Genomic DNA, 21,518 nt, shown 5'->3' with positions numbered 1-21,518 from the left:
TCCAGACCGACGCATAGCATTTCACGCCATGTTTATGTCATGAGCCATAACACAAGACACTCCATGGATCAGTAGACTTCACTCTAATCACAGACTGCACGACCTTCCACAAAACATCTTCCTCCAAACCATATAATGGAGAACCTATCCATCAACGATGGCCCTCCACAGGGCCGTGGTGCGCCGCAAGCGCTACCTCAGCTACCGCCGCAAATGTTCACGACTGCCGCGCAGCTCCTAGACCTCACAGACAGTACGAATCCGCCTTGGTACCAGTTTACTCCTGTTCCCGGTTTCACATGCAGATAACGGATTGGATCGTAAACCAGGAGACGGGAGGGATCGTTTGCTGACGACTGTAAAACTGCAGAGAAGCTCATGGTCGCTTTGCGCGATGGGAGAAAACTCATCGGAGTACTAAGAAGCTGGGATCAATTCGGTGCGTTCTAAAAGAAAGACAATGCCTTTGGACACGCCCTTTTCTCACCCTCTACTGTAGCAAATCTTGTTCTCCAATCCACGGTCGAACGTATCTTTGCGCCCTCTCCCGACTCAGCAGGTAGTGACCGGCCAACTGGTCTCTACGCAGACATAAACCACGGCATATTCCTTGTCCGAGGCGAAAACGTACTGCTCCTTGGTGAAATCGACCTCGACAGAGATGACGACCCCCCGCCTGGTTTCGAGTTGGCCGACTTGGAAGTGGTCAAGAAAATCGCAGAGGAGAAGAAAGCGGCTGATAAGGCTCGGGATAAGGCGCGAGTGAAGAAACTCGCGAAACACGGTTTCGAGGGGGAGAACATTGGCGAGATTGTGCTGTAGACGAATATTTGGATATGCAGCAGAAATTACAAACGGCCTGAGAGAAAGAGCGAGGGCTTGTGCTTCTCGTCTCGGCGTTCAAAGAGCCCCGGCCAGGGTAGCGGTCTCTTGGGCAGAATATTGTGAAATGCCCATTAGCCATCAATAGAAGGAGCCGGTTCTGGGTAGAACGAGATGGCTCCGCTGGAAAATCAGTCTCGATCCTGTGGGCTGAGAGACGAACAGTGCTCAATAATACACGAGTTTCACGACGCTGCTTATGACAATTTGCTATTACGAGCGTGTAATTTGTTTCTTGTGTCACTTGGCTTGCGATGGAGCTACTTACTCTCTTGGCATAGGCGTTGTTACAGTCATGCAGTTCCAAAGCCATGAATCTATGCTTTATATATCTATCGGTAAGGACTTTTGGGGTCAGGGTATCTTTACATATCAAGCCAACCCTATATACCTTTGATAAGGAGTGGTCGAGTGGTATCCGTCCTAAAACCTATAAACCTCTTGAAAAACCGAACCTAAAACCACCTTCACCCATTCGACTGCTCCTTATCTTTTGCAATTTTGGAGTTCGAAATCTGTTCAGTTGTTGGATGTCTACTTACTTCGTTACAAAACCGAGATTGCTAATCTCAACATATTGGTCAACCCTAATTTGATAACCTCACTTGACCCTTGCTCACAATAATGGGAAGTTTATGGAAAGAAGGAGCTTTTGATAACTGCTATTTTACAAAGCTATACAGAGTCAGGTGTGTGGAGTCTTTCGTCGTGGTTTTTGTTATACACTGTCGTTATGAATACCCCAAGCGACTTGACCCAGCTCAGCCCGGCGGATGATGATCAAATGCAACCGTGAACGCCTCTCATAATGCCATACCATGTCTCTGCATGAACCTCTCTTGTCTAGAGGGTATTGCCCGTCCTTATCCCACTGCCTCTCCTTCTTTTACGGATAATGTCGACTTAGATGGATCGTCGTCTTCGTACTCGCTCAAACATTGGTATGGGAGTACCGGGATCCCTGCATCCCCCAAGAAGCCAATCAGTTAGGCCAACGACCTTTGCGCCAACTCCAGCTTCCCAATCGCCACCTGCTTGCGATTGTTCAATCGTGTGGCTCAGGATCCGGCCCTCGGAATCAAAATCGAAGACAAATAGTCCCGTAAAGGCCTTGTCTGGATCCACTCCTCGACCGAATGGTAGTGAGCGTGCAATGACGCCACGATTCGAAGGACTGCAAGTGTACGAGCCCTTTCTCTTCTCGCACCAGCGGACAACAAGCTGCTCTGGTATAGCTCCAGCACGGCGGGGTAGGAACGTGAGGGGCTCAGTCGTCATGCGCTCTGCAAGGACCTCGATACAAACGTTGCCGAGGATGGGAACACGGTTCCAAGCTAGAGGTGAGGTCCAGAGAGCGGCATTGTAGGCGACTCGGCCGGAGACGGTTGGTAGGTGAGGGTGCGTCGAAGGGAAGAGATGAAGGGCGATGTTTGGCGCAAGGATGTCGTGAGGTAGAGGGTGCAAAAGCAGGGTTGGTAATCTTTCTTGAAGAATTCGTAAAGCTGTAAAGAATTAGTTAGTATCGTGCTACTCCAAAGCTCTTGTAGATTTCCCCGGTAACGTACTTTTACCTAGCTTTGCCTTATTGGGGTCCTTTGACCCGTCATTGCCAGATCCAACCCATCGGACGCCTGTCGCATCGAAATATGTTGTTGATAAGGCGTCTCGTCTTATATAGTCCGTGAGTTGGCTAGCATCGGAGGTTGGCGAAGAAGTGTTCGGCTCGCGAACAGTTATGGGTTGAACTTGGGCCTTTGCCGGATGGGCGTTGGAGAGGTTGCGAATAGAGGCAACACAAGGCCGGCCGGAGCGGCTTATAGTGGATCGAATTGGAGTGGCCATTGAGGTGGTCACCGCAGCAGGACGAAGAAATTCATCGATCAAGAATGCGTTTGGCTGGAACAATTGGTGCGTATTAAATATTAAAGGTAGGATCGCATAGAGTTAAAGTTGGTTGGAGAAGCGCACTTGCAACCCGCATGCTCGAGAAAGTATGCCCACTTCTGGGACTTTCTTTTACAGGATCTCCAATGATGGAGTATGGATATGGGTAAGCTCGGAAGTATATTGCAGTGGAAAAAAAGCGTAAAAGTACAAGATTGAGAAACATGCTTAGTGATTGGCTGAATACCTACTCAAGACTCCACCGCCACAGGCACAGGATTGACAGCGGAGCGGGATGTGGCGGGGCGGGTCTCATCCGTTGCGATGGGACAGGACAAGAAGTAAAGAAGAGAGGATGGGAATCTGGAGAGAATGGCTCAAAGTGGGAAAAGATCCACTAATAAGATTAATTAACAACTATCATAGATTATACGGGATATGCAGAGTACAACATTACACTGTTTGTTTGTCTGTTTGTTCAAAATAGCATTCTGTGACTGTTTGTCCAGGCGGTGAAGCTAATCTAAGGTATGGGTTAGAAGTCATTGCTTAACTTGTGACGTGCAAAGGCACTTGAATGGTGTTAATAATGGCACAAGACCAGGACTTGGTCGATCAGTAGGTGGCTACCTTAGTACCTACCTAACGGCCTGGTGATAAAAATAGAGAACACTGATCAACTCCTTATATCAGTCTAGCAAATACAGTGCATCAGATTCAAGGACAGGTATTCTTGTCCATTCCAATCTTTACATCTTCAGTACCAAATATTGAAGTCATACTGCCATTCGGTTTTCAAATGGCAAATGTTTATCCGTTTTAGGATAGGCTAATTCTACTTTTCCAAAGCAATAATAACATTACAGACAGGCTAATAGGGGATACATCACCATGACTCCCGTCACTATCTCTATCACAAGGACAGTACCACACTGTGTTACTTTACCTCGTTTCACATGAGAGCAACCAGAATAACAGATGAAATTGACCCAGGCAGCAGACCAGACGATGCAGGACTTGAATTAACACTTTGGGTCCTTTCATTTACTTTATTCGATGCCTAATGTACCATCCAACTTAGCTTAATTAATTACCACCAAACTCTGCAACCAATCTCACTCAAAGTTTGGTCTTTGTTCCTCCTTCAAAGTACCTCTCACGTGACTTGCACTGTCAGCTGCCCCATCCATTCATTCCCTCTCCTAGGCGGTGCTGGCGTTGCCTGTCGTTACGTTTCTTCCCTGACGTACTTGAGCCTCTCTTTCAACTCTCTACATCTCATTCCCAACCAAATCTCCACGTCTTTTGCAACCTCCTTTTCCATCACGCCCGACGATTTGTTTCCACTGATTTTATCGACTTGTCCTATCGCGACATAACGAGCAGCCGCCATCATGAACCCCGAGTAGTACGCCCGCCCTCTCCGCTTCTTTGCGATAACCTCCTGATGGAAATGTTGCCCATGCTGACTATCGCTCCAGAGTTGTACCTTCCATCGCCATCGCCTACACTCACGCCCGCGCCCGCTCCCCCTTTCTTTCGGCGTTGAGAGACGATTACAGGATCCCTTTTCTGACTCAACCCCTCCAGATACGATTATCTCTTCAAGCTCCTCCTCATCGGAGATTCCGGTGTTGGAAAGTCTTGCCTGCTTCTGCGATTTGCCGACGACACCTACACTGAATCCTACATCTCCACCATCGGTGTCGACTTCGTGCGTTACTTCCAGCCCAACACTTTCCACGACATCCTCTAATCCTTGTTAGAAAATCCGAACGATAGAACTCGATGGCAAGACAGTCAAGCTTCAGATTGTATGTGTGCCCGATGCGCGGGCATCGACTTCACCATCAAAATACTGACTCGTACTCTAGTGGGATACCGCCGGCCAGGAGCGTTTCCGAACTATCACCTCTTCCTACTACCGTGGTGCCCACGGCATCTGCGTCGTCTACGATGTTACCGACATGGACTCTTTCAACAACGTAAAGCAATGGCTCCAGGAGATTGACCGATATGCCACAGAGGGCGTCAACAAGCTGCTGGTCGGTAACAAGAGCGATATGTCAGACAAGAAGGTCGTCGAGTACAGTGTAGCCAAGGTAAGTTTATTCCTGCCTAGGATATCGCTCTCTTGAATTGCGGTCACATGCATTTAAGCGCCTGAGCTCTTAAGTGCCCCTGTCACCAAATCTCTCCCTCGGCTGCGATATCCACCCACAACAACCCAGTCACTGACACACATTACAGGAGTTCGCCGACAGCCTCGGAATCCCCTTCCTCGAGACTTCCGCCAAGAACGCCAGCAACGTCGAGCAGGCTTTCTTGACCATGGCCCGTCAGATCAAGGAGCGTATGGGCACTACCACAGCCAACAACACCAAGCCTAGCGTGCAAGTCGGTCAAGGCCAGGGTGTTGGCTCTTCTTCTAACAACAGCTGCTGCTAAATGCATTTACGCTCTCTTTTCTTGGTGACGCAGGATGACGGAGTACAGCCGGAAAGATGGATCATGCTAGGGATACGACCGGATGGATTCAATTACGATGTTTGCTTTCTACCTTTTCTCTTGTCGCTCCGCGTAGACCAGATCATAATCGCTCGGATTATGCATTTTGTTACTGCAATTACGACTCTATTGCCTTCAGTACCCGGAAGAATGGCTCTTTCCCTCTCTACGCCTGCCACGGAACCTGACGCCAAACGAGGTGGAGAATAGACGGAGCGATTGTATATCGTGGGGATGGACTTGGAGAGGGAGGCAACAGATACGGAGGCAGGTCCTGTGTTCCCGGGCGGGTGGCTGTGGAAGGTTTGGCGCACGCTGTATTTTCTCGCTTTTCTTGCTTTATCGTGTCTTGATCACGGAACGCAAACATCGAAGAGCATCTGTCGGTTCTTGTTCTTTTCAACCTGCCATTCATTCGCTGGAAACATCATCTGCGCATCTCATTCTCCCTTCTGCCATCCTGCCCTTCCGTTCTTTTGTAGTCTCTTGGACCGGCAAGAGCTACAAGAGAAGGTCATGCTTGCCGTTTTCTCTTGCCTGGGTTCTGATATCGGTTGTTATGTTGTTTCTTCTCTTTTACCATCCTGATTCGCCTGTGGTTTTCATTTTTGGTAGCTGAGATCGATTTTATGTATGCGAGAAAGGGTATTCTTAATAAAGGCGGAATATTCTTTTTTAATCCATGTCCCTAACGGACTGAGCTTGCGACACTATGTTTTTTGTTCCTGCTGGCCAGTTCAATGGTGATCATGAAGCTGAGAGTAGTTAAACCTGGACCTATATCGGATTCAACAACCCATAAACATTTTAACCTTGTCGCGTGCAACTTGCTTAGTTAGCCTTGAGAGAAACTGATGTTTTACTATCTAGAGAGCCAACTCAAACTGCCTCCACACCAACAAGCCAGTTGAAGCGTCACCTACAGGAAGCAAAGAGAGAAGGACCTGTTCACATGGAGTGTACTGCAAATTGGGTTACAGCCACTGCATGTGGCTCAGGTTGGTTATAGTTACTATGTGTCCTCAGATTATCGGAAACGTTAGTCTAGTTGCTGGAAGCGTAAGCGACGAAATCAGTAGGTTAGCTATTGCGACTTAGACTAGACTTCTTAGGCTGTTTATCTTTGTATCTTTAGACTTAGGAGGCCAAATTTTCTGCTACCGTGTGTTCAAGTTAAAACTGAATCAAAGTATAGTCAAAAAGTTCATGGGTTGTTGAATCCGACATACTTACCTGGGTCTAGGTTCAACTACTCTCAGCTTCATGGCCATCATTGAACTGGTTAATATGAACAAGTACATAGTAAGGCAAGCTCAGTCCGTTAGAGGCATCCAAAGATATCATCAGTCATTTATACTATCTAGGACTGTGCTTAGGCCGCATCCCATCCACGAAGGTTTGCGATCGTCCACCAGTCACTCTCCTATTCATTCAGATTGTAATCCAGTGTAACTCGGTAAGGAACCATGGACCACCAAAGACGATGTTATTGTACTATATCACAGATATATTATGTAAGATCTATCATAATAAACGCATAGATAAGGATGAATGTATAATATGCGCTACACATGCTTCATGCACGAAGATCCTCTGTAGGTATCGCGGTAAACAAGCCCATGTACGTCATAGACCAACCTCATAGCCTGATGTCATTACTTTTAACATTACTCTTATCGTAACAACTTTACTCATATTTTCCATCTTCCTTTTTGCTTATCATATACCCAAACAACGGAGCCCTTCTACTCCTTATTCGCAAATCCTTCAAAATGGCCAGCATCGAAGGCCAAACATCAAAGCAGGGTCAGGCCCCTCTCCAGAACTACAACGAGGACGCAGAGCAACTGGCTACTCTCGCAGAAGGAAAGGTCGCCGATGCAGTAAAGAAGACAAGCACAAGAGACCAGCCTCGCAAGGATGACATTAAGATCGAAGATTATGCTTCCGACCTTGATAGGTTTGTCTGCCTCGGTAACTGCGATGGAGGCTCCAAGCTAATACCATGGACAGGAAAAAGGCGGAGCAGGCTGAGGCTAGAGAAGAAATCAAATCTCAGAGGAAAGCAGGCGTTGATGTTGACGGAAGTCTTGGTCAGGGCAGGTTGAGCAACGAAGACAACAGCAGTGTTTAATGGTGATATATTTGACGTGCAATAACCGAAACCGGGTTTCATGTTTACATCCACAATTTAACCATCGAAACTACAAGTAAGCACCAGCCTATATGACGTGGTAAAATTACATTACACTATCATGGCGAACGACTTATCCCGTGGCTTCACAGGCGTCGCTCAAATCTATGTCCATCAAAATAACAGAAAGGAAGTGCCTTGGGTAGGCAAGATCGTTACATCATAACATCCATATCTCTAGTGCTCCTCCAACATTTGTTCGTCTCGGTATCATCATGACAAGCCCAAGAACTTGAGTGCCTTGTGAGTGTTTGCCTTACGTCCGTTAGACTTTTCCTCTAGTAGAGGCATGATGCGCCTGTCTTCCTGATCCCAGTCACTATCATCGATATACATGGTGAGGATTGATCGAGCATCGGAGGTTAGGGGCTTGCGGTTCGATTTGGATTGGTATGGTTTGCTCCTGGTCGACTTTGCTGTCTTGGCCGTCTCAGCAATGGAGGGGGCCCGACTCGACATTGCAGATGAGTCTGCAAAAGTTGCTCCTACTGAAACACCAATTGCCGGAGACATGGGCGGGCTATATGGTGATGATGGTATGCGTGGGAAAGCAGAGAAAGTTCCGGTAGTGGAAGATGACTTGGACTTCTTCGGGGAGTGTTTTTTGGGGAGCTCTTTCGGAATATAGAAACAAGAGATCCCAGAGAGGATCTTGGAGATGGTGGCAACAAATGTTGCAATTTCGGCGTCACTAGCGGTCGAGGTGAGGAGAAAGTTGGCTTTTGATACTATAGCATCGTGGCCGGAGCAAGAGTTGGTTGGGAAAGTCTTTCCAAACCGACCTACAGGTCCTTGTTCTGGACCAGTAATGGAGTTTCCGCGCAAGTGAGTAAAAGGCATGTTCTTGCTGTTGGTATCAACGATTTGAGCCACCTTCATCATTTCTATCCCAACGAGTTTCTGGAGAGCCAACACCGCAGAGAGATGCTCTGGCGGGTACTCAAGGAGAAGATACCTGACTTCCGTATGGAGGGCAAGGTATGTTTCGAGATGAGGAATAATGAGCGTCGCAAGAAGAAACGGGTTGTTGAAAGGGTTGTCCTTTGTCTGGTTGGCCAATGGTTGTGTCGTATAGGCCTGCATGGCATTGGCGAGAAGATACCTGTCAAATGTGAGTTGTGAGCGAAAGGGTGTTATAGAGCGCCGACATCATACCTGAAATCCAGTCTTCCACTGCGACTGACACCATTTTGCTTGGTTCCTAACTTCTCAAGTTGCCCTGTTACGGCAGAGGTATAGTCCCTCCTTACACCACGCTGAGCTCCAATGGCCAAGATTTGGTCAATACGATGGCATGACCCTTGCGAACCGTTGGGCGCAGTATCGCAGAAAACTGGTTTCCACAATCCCTCAAGCTCGGGCAAGAGGGGAAACTGGAACTGGCGATAGCCCCTGGTCTCTGGTGGAAAGTGATCTTGAAGAACAGAGCGAAGTGAGTTTTGTACCGCGATGGCTGTTTGCTGGCCATTGACTTGAAGATCGTGGATCTTGTTGTCCATGTCTGAAACCAAGAGAGGAGGTGTCCTAACAGGTGTTGGTGGCCGTTCAACTGTTAGCTTAGGCAGGCTGGGCAGAGGTTTTCTCCTGAGCCATGAGGGTTGATTGTATGCAAATGGGTCATATTCATCCAAGTCAAGTTTTTTAAGAACAGGAAGCTCCTGGTACTGATCCTCTATGCATCTCACACCAGTGATGTTCTGAGACTCGGGCGTCGCGGGCACTAAGGTGTTGTAGTCGTCAAACTCGGAGGTAGGCGACTGGAGGAAAGTAGAAAAGCCACCAGTCTTGAATCCACGAACAACTGAATCAAGTATAGGGTCAGAGACATCTTCCTTGAAGTGAATCACTAGGTCCTCTACCAAAGGCAATACCGGTTGGAAAGTCTCCTTGGATTCGGTCACGTCTTTGGCATCTGTACCCCTATCCACGTAAGATTCCCGTGCAGGCTTACGCTTCTTCTCCAAGGGGACAGGGGCCATCTTAATGACGGGAAGGTTAGTCTTGACGACAATAGTCCTTGGTGCGTCGATATAACTGCGTCCATTTATAGACATCGCTTTGGATAATCGGCGTGTTTCAGAAAGATCTCGTTCGGTATTGAGATCCGACTGGCGCACGAGCTCTGGGTTGACTGCAGGCACGCAAAGGTCCCGATACTTGGGAGTGACCGGGTAGATTCTGTCCAAGGACTTAACTCGTGACAGGGTAGAACTGCGGCTTGGGGAACGCATGTCCAGTAATGAAGCTTCGCCATACACGACATTATCTGTGGATGGGATGCTCAATACTTCGGACCGTGGAGTCAATGCCTCGAAACCAGGGGACACAGGACCCGCCATTAAGTTGTATGATTCTCCTACACAACTAGGAGAGGCTACAAAGACCGTTTTCAAAGAAGGGGACTGCAAGTGAGTTAGACCATGGTAGATACGATCTGCCGATCGATCATAGTGTGTAATGGAAAATCTGGAGAATCTGGAGGGCTGTGTTGAGTGTGAATATTTGGTTTCTTCGGCGACATTCCCCTCCTCTTCGTTCTTCTGAGCGCCGAAAACAAAGAATGGCGCATTGTCTCCAAAGTTGTCGTTGTAGCCATAAAGTGGTAGGCTGTTGCTTCGAGGCCGCGATGTGAGAGTGAGGTCAACTTCAGTGGAAGGTTGAAGGCTGGCTGTTTGTCGGTCCAGGGCTTCGGCAGCTCTCATAGCCCGTGTTATGGGATCTTCTAGCTCATTTCCTAGGCCCTGCTTGTTGAGACAGTCAAACATGGTTGGGCATCTCCAGTCTCGTACTGAATTGTTCAGACCAAGGACTCCATCTTTGGTCAACTGATGAAAGAGGGACTCGGCTTGGTTGACATCTCCCTCGGTCTCTTGATCCATAATGGCCTTGATGCATAAGGCTTGAGCGCTTGAGTTACCACCATTCATAAATACTAGTCGCCTGCTGGTTGGTGTTGAGTCTTGTAGGAAGGCTCGGGCAGCTTCGTGACGAGCTACAGCAGCTTCGTGTATTCTCTTGACATAAAGGCGAACGTCCGACCGGTGAGCTGTCTCATCATTTGGGATGTAATTCTGAACGTGAGGGAGAATCAAAATCTGCGGCGAAGAAGGAAGAAGTCGTAGTTGTGTCGATATGGTATCTACATGACCTTCAAAGGCAACAATGCTCCCAAGTTGCTTGTTGTCGGAAGACATAGTGGATACTCGAGGCGCCACTGATCCGGACGATCTTTCAGTATAAAGAGGAAAGGTAAAGGGGAGACGCAGAATTAAAATAAGGGATTGAGGTTGAAGGAATGCTTGATCAAGGGGACAAGCTGGGCAAAAGGGAGCGCAGTCGAGGAGCTCCTGGTGTGAAACTGGCTCATTTACCACGAAGAAATTCTCCTAAATGATTAATGTCTATGACTGGAATGAATATAGGAATGAACTTACAAGGGATCTTTTAATGAATGGGGAATAAAAGTACTGGAAATAGGTCAAGTTGGTATGGAAGGGTTAAAGGTAATTTAGAATTCCCAGCCTGGGGAAGGGAGAAGGGGCAGAAGGAAATAATGTCTGTTCCCGAAGAATGTAAAGAGTGGTCAATGAGTAAAAAGAAGGCGGGTTCCGTCAAGATGGAAACAAGAAGGTTAGTAGGGTAGAAGATACAGAGTAAAGCAGAAGCAGAAGCAGAAGCAAGGTGCGTGATACATATCCGATTTGAGGTAGGCGCATACCCTTTTCTCTATACCCAGATTACCGGGGAAGTTGCAGCTCGCCAGGCCTGCCAGTGCCACCACCTCCTTCTCCACTATCAACCGATGGACGTCTCCTCTATCCAACTCGGACTTGAGTTAGAGATTTCAGGTTGATCGCTGAACCCTGCAACAATCCGGCTGCCACAGCCAAAAAGCAAGGCCCTCTAGCGATTTCTTCTAATTCTGTTGGGTCTCCATAACCCCATCTAGCCCGACAGTCCATTGAATGCCGCAAAGTCTTTATTGGCTTATTTAAGTTCTGATTCGCGGCCAAAAAGAACAATACTGACATGAACATGAGAGTCGGCCCAAGCTTTCTCTCATTCCCCGAGCCAGAATCCCAGCCAGCTGAACTGAATTGAATGATCGGGGATGGCTGTCCATGCAGCTTTGAGCCTGGAACCAGACTATCGGGGACCTACAGCAGCACTCCCGTCAGCGCCTCATCTCCAGCGCGTACATTATAATAAGCGATAGAAGAAATAGAAACGGGCGTCCAGCATAGGTGGCACAAACACAAGCACAAACACCAATGGCAGTACACCAGAACTGAAACTAGAAACTATTGTGGTTTGTTTGCAACGACGATCACAGGGATCGAGGCACCCCTGTACCCGGACTGCTCCATGATGCAACTGACGACCTAGTCCCACAGACACAGGGGCTTACGTCTGGGCTATCCCTGGAAGGATCCGTTCCGGGTCATAGCTGAGACGTAGTAGCCCTTCGTGAAGGCCTCAGCCCAGATACAATACAGATATTTTATTCGCAATTGTCCTCAGAAGGACTGATAAAATGTAAGTTCGTATCTGTGCCAATACAGATCAGATTTCGGCGAACTTCATCCACTTGCACATGGCATGGACCAAGCTTGGCCGCAAGAAACATTGACCAAGTTGAAACACCAAAATCGAGAATGGTCGTACCTCACCAGAGTCTTGCAGCACATGCATCAGTATGGGACGTACGGAGTACAACTCCCTCGTCAGACATACCGACATTTGCGCAAATCTCTTACCTTGACCAGTATCAACTAGTTACTCGAGTGCAGATACACAGATCGTGTACAGCGGGATGTCAGTTGTTGCATGGCAAACCAAATACAATGTTTGCTTATTCCACCTACCTCGACACTTCAATCTGTCCTCGAGCTAAGGAAAAAGAAAGTCAGAGGCGTGGAGATTGTTTCCAAGCGTCGTTTTGTCCACAAAGCCATCTTGAGGCCTCAGCCCTTTTCGGGCCGCTCTAATCGTTGTCGATCACTCTCCACGTCTATCAACAGGGCTTCGATTTCTATTTTAGCCACAAATTCCGAAAACGATAGCTGATCGCTCTTTATCCATGCCCAATGTCGATCAATATACAAAACGAGCCCCTGTCAAGCTTCTGTGTCAGGATTTCGAAGGCGCCACCAACACAGTTGACATCTTCAAGACGCCGCAGATTCCACGTTGGGAGCTATCTGACTGGTCCAACTAAGCCTTGCAACGATGTCTGAATCAATCGCATGTCTCGATTTTCTGGCTAGATCTCGCTAGATGGCCGGCCCTAAACGTCAATTTCAATCCACTTCGCACAGCGCGGCAATTGCTCGCCCTCAATAACCACTATTACATAGTAGCTACTGGTTGATCTTACTTGGCCCCTCCCCCTGCCAGCAAGTCAACGAGTGGTGCGGATGGTAAGGTTTCTGTGAAGAGAAGCAAACAACCTTGAAATGGTTTAATGGCAAGTTATAGAACGCCGAGGCCTTCATCAGCAACACTGGACTATGATTATTTCCCAATGCATCTTCTTAAGAATTGGATACCAGTGCGGAACTTGCGAGTGGAAGTACAGTTTCCAATGGCGCCCCTATCCCATTTCACAAGAAAGAATTGTCGCATACGGCGGGACTGCGAACCACTGCATCATAACATGTCGTACGCTGGTGCACATAGAAAGGACTCAGCTGTTGTGCCATATGACTCGCACCGCAAAGCCACTGTTTCAGGTTCACTTATTCGCGATAGATCTATCCGGCCGGATATACAAAACAATAAAGAAGTCATTGTCTAATATGCTCGCAAACGATACTGAATGAGGTCAAGAGAGTACCCACTTCGCTGGAACTACACGGCACTATCAGCCTACGAGTATTTCTCTTTTTTTTTTCTCTTTCCATAATTCTCAAGTGGTGAGAATTGTAATGGATTTTCGGACAAGGACCGGTCCACTTGGAAAGTAATCGTCACTGAGCAGGGTCCAGGTTGTTTGGAAGACGGAGAGACGGTTATCCGTTCATACACTAGCAGACAAGGTCTAGTCTAATTGACTTGCAATCTTCAAGAGTGGCCCAAATGGTCACTGGCGTGAACAGGGGTGAAGTCTTGCAGCTCAGACCCGACACGTTGGATTTGCAATATTACATCTCACAGAATGAGCGTATGATATGTAGGTCAGCTCGGATGTTACAGGTCGAAAACTATTCACCAGGTGTCAGCTTTATTGATCAGTCATAAGTTCGGTGTCATTTGTCAAAGCTCGAGGTCGGAAGCTGCCTGTGTCATGAACAATGGCCTCGAAGCTCAAGGGAGAGAGATTCATAACATTCATGTTTGATTAATTGTACGACTTCACGGTTACGCAAGCCCAAAATTTCAGCTCAACTCGAGAACCCGCGCTACCACAACTTGAAGCGTCAGTCAATCATTTGCAATTTCTTATGTTGTCCCATCATCTGTTTAGAACAAGGGGTATTAGTGCTACCAAGCAAGGTTCTATGAGGATCAGCTCTATAACAAGCATTCTCAGGGGAAGCGATATTTCTTGTTATGCCGGCAGAGTACGACTCAGATCCTGGTAACGTCTGCCGTACAATCTCCGCGACTCTACTCTGTAAAATGCAGCGCGAAAAAGCAAAACACAATTATTTGTTTCTTGGATACGCCAGGCTGGGCCATAAGCAAGCATTTCGGATTCACGTCGTAACCGGGGTGCGTTGCCATACATGTCAGATCCTGTCATTTGCGACAAGTGATCAATGTCCGGCTCATCGATTTCCTAATATCCCTTGCGGCAAGATTATATGCCGTTGTTCAGGGAACGCTTGGCAGTTTGCTTCAGACGATGCTTTCTCGATTCAAATAGACTCTTTAGGTGGCATCGATAAATGCCCTATGTCGGTATGTGGGAGGTGTACCATCGGCGTGACGGATGCAAGTAGCTGGCGTCGCTCTTTCTACCTACGTAGGAAGTAGGGGAAGTATGGTGTCAAATTAGTAACCCACGTGGCTCGGCCATATTCGTGTTTAACCACCTTTCTTTCTAAGGACTGAAACATGGCCTATATTCTAGGTGGCCTGTCTCAAAAAAGCGACTTGGTTTAGTCACACGGCGGAGACGCATCTATCCGCTCCATGTATCGCAAGCAAACTCGAGCTGAACTTCCGTGAAACACCGGTACAACATGGCAAGTGAATCGATGGCTGAGGGCAACTAGCAGATTGTGGGACAGAATCATGGCTTCAGGTTGTTCTGAAATGATCAGTTCTATGATGTTGGGTCCTAATCGTCCATGAGTTCTGCCAGCTCAGCCTCTTCCTCAGCTGTCAGAAGGTTTCCATTTTTCTCTTCTTCTTCCTCCTCCTCTTTGGGCTCCGCAGCCTTCTGGATCTTGACCACTACGTCGTCAAGCTCAGACTTGTCAAGTGGCCATGTTCGAATAGTTCCATCAATGCCTACGCTGCATACCTTACGGGGAGTACCAGCAGAGTCTTGTAGCATGACAATGTCGGTTACCTCTTCATAGTGGCCAATCAATGTGCAGTACAGCTTGCCGGATGAGCGATCCCAAATCTTTACGTCCTCATTGCGACCAGCGGTGATAATCCACTGGTCTGTTGCAAGTACGCCTCGTACATAGTCGCCATGCTCGAACGAATCATCAGCGACAAAGTTTCTGGAACGCGCCAAGCATTTTGCAGTTCCATCGGCACTGGCAGTCCAGAGATCCACGTCTTCACTTGATTGATCGTAGAAAAGCCGGTAGATACTGGTCTCGTGCTCCTGAATAGTGAGTCGCTCAGCATCGGGGCGGTCAGAGAATGACTCGGGAAGCTGCTCGTAACTGTCCAGGGTGATCTTCCACCTTCTGATGTGGGGATCGCTGCTCGCACTGGCAAAAACCACACTGGTTGAGTCACTGAGAACGGGGTCAATAGCGATGTGTTGAACGGCAAGCATTGTCGTGGTGGGATCTTGCAGGGTATGCAGTCGTTTACCTGACTCGATGTCCCAAACGAACATCTTCTTGTCGGCGCCTCCGCTAATGAGAATGTGTTTACCGGAAATAGTAGCACAAATGACAGTCTTTATGAAGTCTGAATGGCCGCTGAATTTGCGGCCAAGCTTTCCAGTCTCAATGTCCCATGACCAGATATCCTTGTCCCACGAGCCCGCAAATACAGTTTGATAATCATTGCCTCCCACAGCAAGACAAGTGACTGGAGCTCTTGGCCCGCGGTATGTTGTTTTGGACTCTGATGTCTGCAGGAAGTTAGCAGTTTGTTGGCCTTTGAGAGTTTACAGTCATACTTCGAGGTTGATCCGACGAACAGCGCCAGCAGACTCGGCAATAAATACAGAATTGAGAGGTGAGGCTGGATCTGCAATGACAGCAAGTACTTTGGACTTCATAACAATAGGTTCGCCATTCTTGTTGTCGGCTTTTGCAGCCTTTCGTTGGCGCTGAGATTGAACAGCGCTTTGAGTTGTGTTAGTAAGTAATATGTGGTTGATCTACTGCTATACATACTCTGTTTCGAAGAAGTTGTCGCGATCTGCGGACTGCATAATTATGAGAGCTTGAGCTTAAGCTTGCAGGTCGAAGATGTTATAAATATGTGTAGTATTTGGACACTTGTAAAGTATCATTTCGTAGATGATCTAGGTTAGGCAGTCATAAAAGAGTTTAAGGTGGGAGTTTGAATTTTAGTGGATCCTTCCCCTGTAACGGTCTTTCCTTTCTTGCCTTGAGCAACGAATCGCGGGGTCTTTTCGCGACTTCTTTAATTGTGACGCGCTCAAACGCGTCTCCCGAGAAACGCAACCTACCTAGATAGATCATTGTCCCACTTCCAAACCGACTATCCATCAACCATCATCGCTCTTTTTTGAGGTTGTTAATCTGCATACACCTTCGATCAGAATCACGAAGACGATCATGGATTCAACAATTGCCCCCAAGCCACGTCCTCGACCTGCCCACACACAAGGAACTACTCGCTGTGCATATACTCCTGATGGCAGTCGCCTGGTTACCGTCGGCTCGAATAACACAATCCGTCTTTACAAGACAGGTTCCGATGGAGAACCGATCAACATCGATGATTGTCAGGAACAGAACATGACAGTTGCTGCGGGAGACCAATTCTTCGTTGTTGGATCTGAAGACGGCACTGTCAGCTTATACTCCCTCGAAACAAACACTTTTGAACGCTTCCTTACACGAACAACGCTGCCGATCCGCGATGTTGCTTTGACAGCTGATCACCAATGGTGTGCTGTAGCAAGCGATGAGTTGAGCGTCAAGATTGTCAACACCAAAGATATATCACAAGTTAAGCATCTGCGGGAGCATGCACGTGCTGTACGAAACGTTAGCCTCGACCCTCAAGGGCGATTGGCTGCGCTTTCTGGCACCGATGGCATCGTATACGTCTATTCTCTGACCGCCGAGGAACCAGAGCTGATCCGAAAGGTGGACGGTGTTATCGGTGCCGTTGATGCAGAGAGCGAGAAGTCGACACGTGTGGCATGGCACCCAGATGGCAGGGCATTTGCCGTACCGACTCCTATGCGAGACATCCAGGTCATATCAAAAAATGACTGGGAAAAGCAAAGGACTTTTGCCAACGGGCATTTGGCAGACATTACCGCTTTGGCTTGGTCACCCAATGGCGCAATGCTGGCATCTGCAAGCAAGGATAACAAAGTATTAATTTGGGAGACGAGGACACAGTCCGTCATTGCGAGATACGACTACTCCAATGTCATCGACCTGGCTTGGCACCCTACTAAGAATATCCTTTCGTTCGCCACTACCGATGGCGAGGTCTATATCTACCCCGACTTCCTCACCGACCAGTTTTCGCCTCTACTCAAGCTCAACACACAACCAGCACCTTTCATCCACGACCCCCTTGCTGAGATCTCCGCGAACAGAAGACCGCCCCCTCAGAATGGGCAGAAACAACATGGCATACCGACAAGACCGAGACGGGACTCGTTAGGAAGTCTCAACTCGTTCCTTGAGGGCGGTGAGGGATATGGTGATGACGATTTTGTGGAAGACGACGATGGTGCTGGATACACTACAGGGTTGGGTCAGAAACGAGGTCGGGACGATGACGACGGTCTTGGTTTTGCAAACAAGCGCCGTCATCTACTCGAGCCGCAATACCACGAATCTTTTCAACCAGGCTCAACTCCATGGCGAGGGAACCGCAAGTACCTCTGCCTCAACTTGATTGGCTTTGTTTGGACAGTCGACCAGGACGGACATCATACCGTTACCGTTGAGTTCTACGACCATGAATTCCATCGAGATTTCCACTTTACAGACACGTTTCTCTACGACAAGGCCTGTTTGACCGAGCATGGCACTCTCTTCTCATGCCCACCAAAGGATGATTCCCCTGCAGTCATATTCTATCGACCACACGAGACATGGACACAGCGATCTGACTGGCGCACTGAGCTACCTCGGGGAGAAGCCGTAACAGCTATGTCTTTGAGTGATTCTTTCATTACCGTTACGACCAGTGCCAACTATGTACGGGTTTTTACTCTGTTTGGAATGCCGTATCGTGTCTATCGACCAAAGAGCACACCGATGGTGACGTGTGCTAGCTGGAGGGATTATGTTATAACCATGGGCAACGGGCCTATGGGCGCAGATGGCAATACCCGTCTTCTATACACTATCGAGAATGTCAAGCGAGATGAGATTTGCCAGAATGAGGATACTGTAGCTCTTCCTGAGGGTGCCACACTCAAGAGTGTATTCTTTTCAGACAACGGTGTAAGTTTTGTTCGGAATGGAAACCCTAGAATAATCACTGACTTACAACATTTAGGATCCTTGCATTTATGACTCGACGGGAACTCTGTTGACACTCCTTCACTGGCGACAGCCATCAAGAGCATCATGGGTGCCTCTCCTAGACACCAAATTGATGGACCGTCTGGCGTCAGGACGCAAGAACGAGTCTTACTTCCCCATTGCAGTGGCCGATAACAAGTTCCACTGTATCATCCTCAAAGGAGGCGACCAATACCCATACTTTCCTCGCCCCCTCCTTTCCGAATTTGACTTCTCTATTCCCATATCATCCGCCCCTAAGCCATCAAAGCGTAAGACCAGGGAAGGATCTGAGGATCTCGATATGGGTGACGGAGACGACAAGGACGAGGACGAGGACGAGGACGGATCATCAGAGACACGCAAGCTTGAGCAGGAATTCATGCTTCACGGTGTCAAGGCTGCTCAGCTCCGAGACCTCGTTGAGGCTACTTCAGGTAGCCACAACCAGCGTTTGCAACTTTCACGCCTTGAGCTCGAGATCGACAAGACATTGCTGAAACTCCTAGCGGTTGAGTGTCGTGAAGGCGAAGAAAGAGGTATGCGTGCGCTTGAGATGGTGCAGTTGATGCGGGATCGCACAGGACGCACGATCGAGGCTGCTAGCAAGGTGGCAGACCGGTTTGGAAGAACAATTCTGGGAGGCAAGATTCGCGAAGTTGGAGAGAAGCGAATAGAAGGGTTGGGAGATGATGACTTTTAGAGGACTATTAGCAAGTCGAAAGCTGGTACTGTAAAATGGTTTGGGATACATCTAGCATTGTAGGAGCATAGCCTTTTGTCTATCTTGACGAGTGTCAGGAACAATAATGTCAGCGTCTATCACGAATAGTTCCCAAGTCAAGCTTTGAAGGAGTTTGTGATGGAACAAGCCTTTTCATCTAGTTAAATTGTACATCAATAATATGGCCATTTTGTTGTCTAAATCATGGCTATGATATACATGTCTAGAAATCATGATGTTCTTTGTAGGTTAAATTAGCCATAGTATGTAGAGGCATATGCTTCATCAGAAGTTCAACTACAACTACATCTTCCAGAGCACAAGTCGAAGGTTAAAATCGACATGAAATACCAGAGACCGTCCGATTTCAGCAATTCGTGACCAAGACTTCTGCTTCTGTTCACGTAGCTGCTTCCGTCATGATTTGTGTCGATAATAGATGATATACACCCCTTGAAAGCTGAAGAAAGGGGGTTTTGCATAGTAAAGCATACTACAGCGCTGAGTACCTACCCATCAATCAAAGCCTGATTCGATATTGAACCTGGCGCATAGTCGCACGACTCAGAGTTGTATGGCTTGGCCATATCGCAACACTCATACTTTCATGACTAAAAGTTACCTCTTTCGGCTTGTTGGGGAGAGAATAGTTTATCACTCAGTGAAAGTAAAGACAATAACCAAGAGGTGCAAAGTTTTCTCAACGCAAGGATACCCTCGTTAACTGTTACCTATTAAAAGATATAAAAAATTTTCTTGACCCTTGTTCAGGCCAATGATACAACCGGCAAGTATATCCGGAAAGGCAACGTCGATCATGATACCCTCTAAATGTTGTGTTTTCCGGAACATGTATGGAAGTTACCCTGGCCCTGGCAGCATACACGTAACGGTGGCTTGCTGTCGGCCCGGTTTAGGAAGAAGAATGGAATTCTTAAGAGAAGGAATTTAGGCGCAAACAGAGATTTTCTGTTGAACGAGGGCGTGGCGCCATGGGATAGAGTAACATCGTTGGTTGCGCATGGGTTCAATATCAAACGATAGTGTCTCGGCGATTTGAGAGGCCAATGCAGGTACTTAGCATGTGTTCTCTAGGTTTGTACATAGTCGTTAGAGAAGGAAAAAATTCAACTGCCGAATGCTTAGGAAAGAACTAGTCTCGTCCTTTGTGGTAGACGACAGAGGATAAATGCAATTCCTGACCAAAAGCCGAGGAAAACGGCTTCGAGATCGGACATGGAGAAATCTTGAAAGGTTCTCGGCCGGAGGCGCCCACCCAAAAACGTTAAGTTAATACCGGCTGAGAGGGCCAGATCGGAGGTACAGCCCGTATCAGCACAAGTTTGTAGTCGAGAGCGGAGAGGTTCAGGTACCAAAATGCCATAGTAAATGCCGTCGGGACAACCGATACTATCCATCAGAGCGTTCTCGAACACTTCGATAGACTCAGAGCTTGTTAGCGCTCACGCACTCTCTGCTGTGCATTTCTGTACTGTGCAAGGAGTGACGTGCACCGCCTTGACTGCCTACCGTCCATCCATCCATTGCATCGGGTTGGGGAGCGTATCCCTGTTTCAGCCCACTCCCCTTTTATTGTTCTCATCCTATCTTGGACAGAGGCTAGGAGGTGTCAGAAAACATGAGACGTGAACCAGTGGTTTAACAGCGAATTCTGGTGGAGGCGGGTCTCATGTTTTTCTGACCCCCCGAGAGAGGATCTGCTTAGATGAGTTGAGACATGACAAGATAAGATGCGATTAGTATTCATGCATTATGGGAAAACGTTAACCGTGTCATGAGTCGTGTCATGTAGTTCAGGGCTTTCAGGGGCCGCCACAAAGTACTGGTAGTCATCATAGATACCTAGATTAGCTCGACACGTTCAGATCTTACACCAGGGGACGGGACGATCTGACGGACCGGGGAAAGTGGCAGACTCTTTGCTTTTTTCTCATGAGTGATTCGAGCTGAGACGTCTCAAGTATCACACATATTGATGGGCGCATGAAAGTGAACGTGCGACTCAAAATAGTCAACGGAGACGTCCGTAGTATGGGCGTAGAATCAAGCTAAACACGATCCAACCTGTCCAGCTCAAATCAATATATATATGTCCCTGCGAAAGCCTGCTGATTGGGCCCCCGTCTGCCCGTACTGGGGTTCAACACCAACGCCGCTCGAGAAAGTGTTTCTATCACACGACTTGAGAATTCGCTGCGCTGTTATTTTCGAGTTGCAAACTCGGTCGGTCTTATGATAAACCCTCAACCTATTTTGCTTAGGACAGGAGATCTGCATCTTGGAGACGCATCGAATTACGGATAGAGCTAACTGATCGGTCCGAAGCTTGGCATCACTCTGCGAGTATCCTTCGTTGCCTGTTAGTCTGTGCCCGGTTTGTGGATGGGCTAGTGACTTTCCTGACTGAAATTGGTGGCGAGCTGGCGTCAAAACTTAAAATTTT

At 47.9% G+C, this 21,518-nt stretch overlaps 7 protein-coding genes across 7 annotated transcripts; 4 read left to right on the top strand and 3 right to left on the bottom strand.

Annotated features, from left to right (window-relative positions):
- Positions 1 to 135: 135 nt before the first annotated feature.
- On the top strand, positions 136 to 822 carry FPOAC1_009605 (uncharacterized protein; the record flags this gene model as incomplete). Its single annotated transcript, XM_044854029.1, has 3 exons — positions 136 to 292; positions 371 to 439; positions 500 to 822. The coding sequence occupies 3 exons, from the start codon at positions 136 to 138 to the stop codon at positions 820 to 822; spliced, it is 549 nt and encodes a 182-aa protein (XP_044706699.1).
- A 963-nt stretch (positions 823 to 1,785) lies between these two features.
- Positions 1,786 to 2,724, bottom strand: FPOAC1_009604 (uncharacterized protein; the record flags this gene model as incomplete). The annotated part of the gene is made up of 2 exons (XM_044854028.1): positions 1,786 to 2,384; positions 2,448 to 2,724. 2 exons carry the CDS (start codon positions 2,722 to 2,724, stop codon positions 1,786 to 1,788), a joined length of 876 nt encoding a protein of 291 aa, XP_044706698.1.
- Positions 2,725 to 4,160: 1,436 nt separating this feature from the next.
- On the top strand, positions 4,161 to 5,214 carry YPT1 (GTP-binding protein of the rab; the record flags this gene model as incomplete). Its single annotated transcript, XM_044854027.1, has 6 exons — positions 4,161 to 4,171; positions 4,248 to 4,310; positions 4,357 to 4,480; positions 4,533 to 4,580; positions 4,641 to 4,868; positions 5,017 to 5,214. The coding sequence occupies 6 exons, from the start codon at positions 4,161 to 4,163 to the stop codon at positions 5,212 to 5,214; spliced, it is 672 nt and encodes a 223-aa protein (XP_044706697.1).
- A 1,832-nt stretch (positions 5,215 to 7,046) lies between these two features.
- Positions 7,047 to 7,408, top strand: FPOAC1_009602 (uncharacterized protein; the record flags this gene model as incomplete). Its single annotated transcript, XM_044854026.1, has 2 exons — positions 7,047 to 7,234; positions 7,288 to 7,408. 2 exons carry the CDS (start codon positions 7,047 to 7,049, stop codon positions 7,406 to 7,408), a joined length of 309 nt encoding a protein of 102 aa, XP_044706696.1.
- Positions 7,409 to 7,681: 273 nt separating this feature from the next.
- On the bottom strand, positions 7,682 to 10,662 carry FPOAC1_009601 (uncharacterized protein; the record flags this gene model as incomplete). The annotated part of the gene is made up of 2 exons (XM_044854025.1): positions 7,682 to 8,570; positions 8,624 to 10,662. The coding sequence occupies 2 exons, from the start codon at positions 10,660 to 10,662 to the stop codon at positions 7,682 to 7,684; spliced, it is 2,928 nt and encodes a 975-aa protein (XP_044706695.1).
- Positions 10,663 to 14,753: 4,091 nt separating this feature from the next.
- On the bottom strand, positions 14,754 to 16,040 carry FPOAC1_009600 (uncharacterized protein; the record flags this gene model as incomplete). The annotated part of the gene is made up of 3 exons (XM_044854024.1): positions 14,754 to 15,734; positions 15,783 to 15,951; positions 16,003 to 16,040. 3 exons carry the CDS (start codon positions 16,038 to 16,040, stop codon positions 14,754 to 14,756), a joined length of 1,188 nt encoding a protein of 395 aa, XP_044706694.1.
- Positions 16,041 to 16,410: 370 nt separating this feature from the next.
- FPOAC1_009599 (uncharacterized protein) lies at positions 16,411 to 19,033 on the top strand (the record flags this gene model as incomplete). Its single annotated transcript, XM_044854023.1, has 2 exons — positions 16,411 to 18,270; positions 18,326 to 19,033. 2 exons carry the CDS (start codon positions 16,411 to 16,413, stop codon positions 19,031 to 19,033), a joined length of 2,568 nt encoding a protein of 855 aa, XP_044706693.1.
- Positions 19,034 to 21,518: the final 2,485 nt, after the last annotated feature.

Source organism: Fusarium poae, chromosome 3 (assembly GCF_019609905.1).
Source record: "Fusarium poae strain DAOMC 252244 chromosome 3, whole genome shotgun sequence".
NCBI lineage: Eukaryota > Fungi > Ascomycota > Sordariomycetes > Hypocreales > Nectriaceae > Fusarium > Fusarium poae.
Note: the sequence above shows the minus strand (reverse complement) of the source record. Positions and strands in the feature narration are given on the sequence as shown.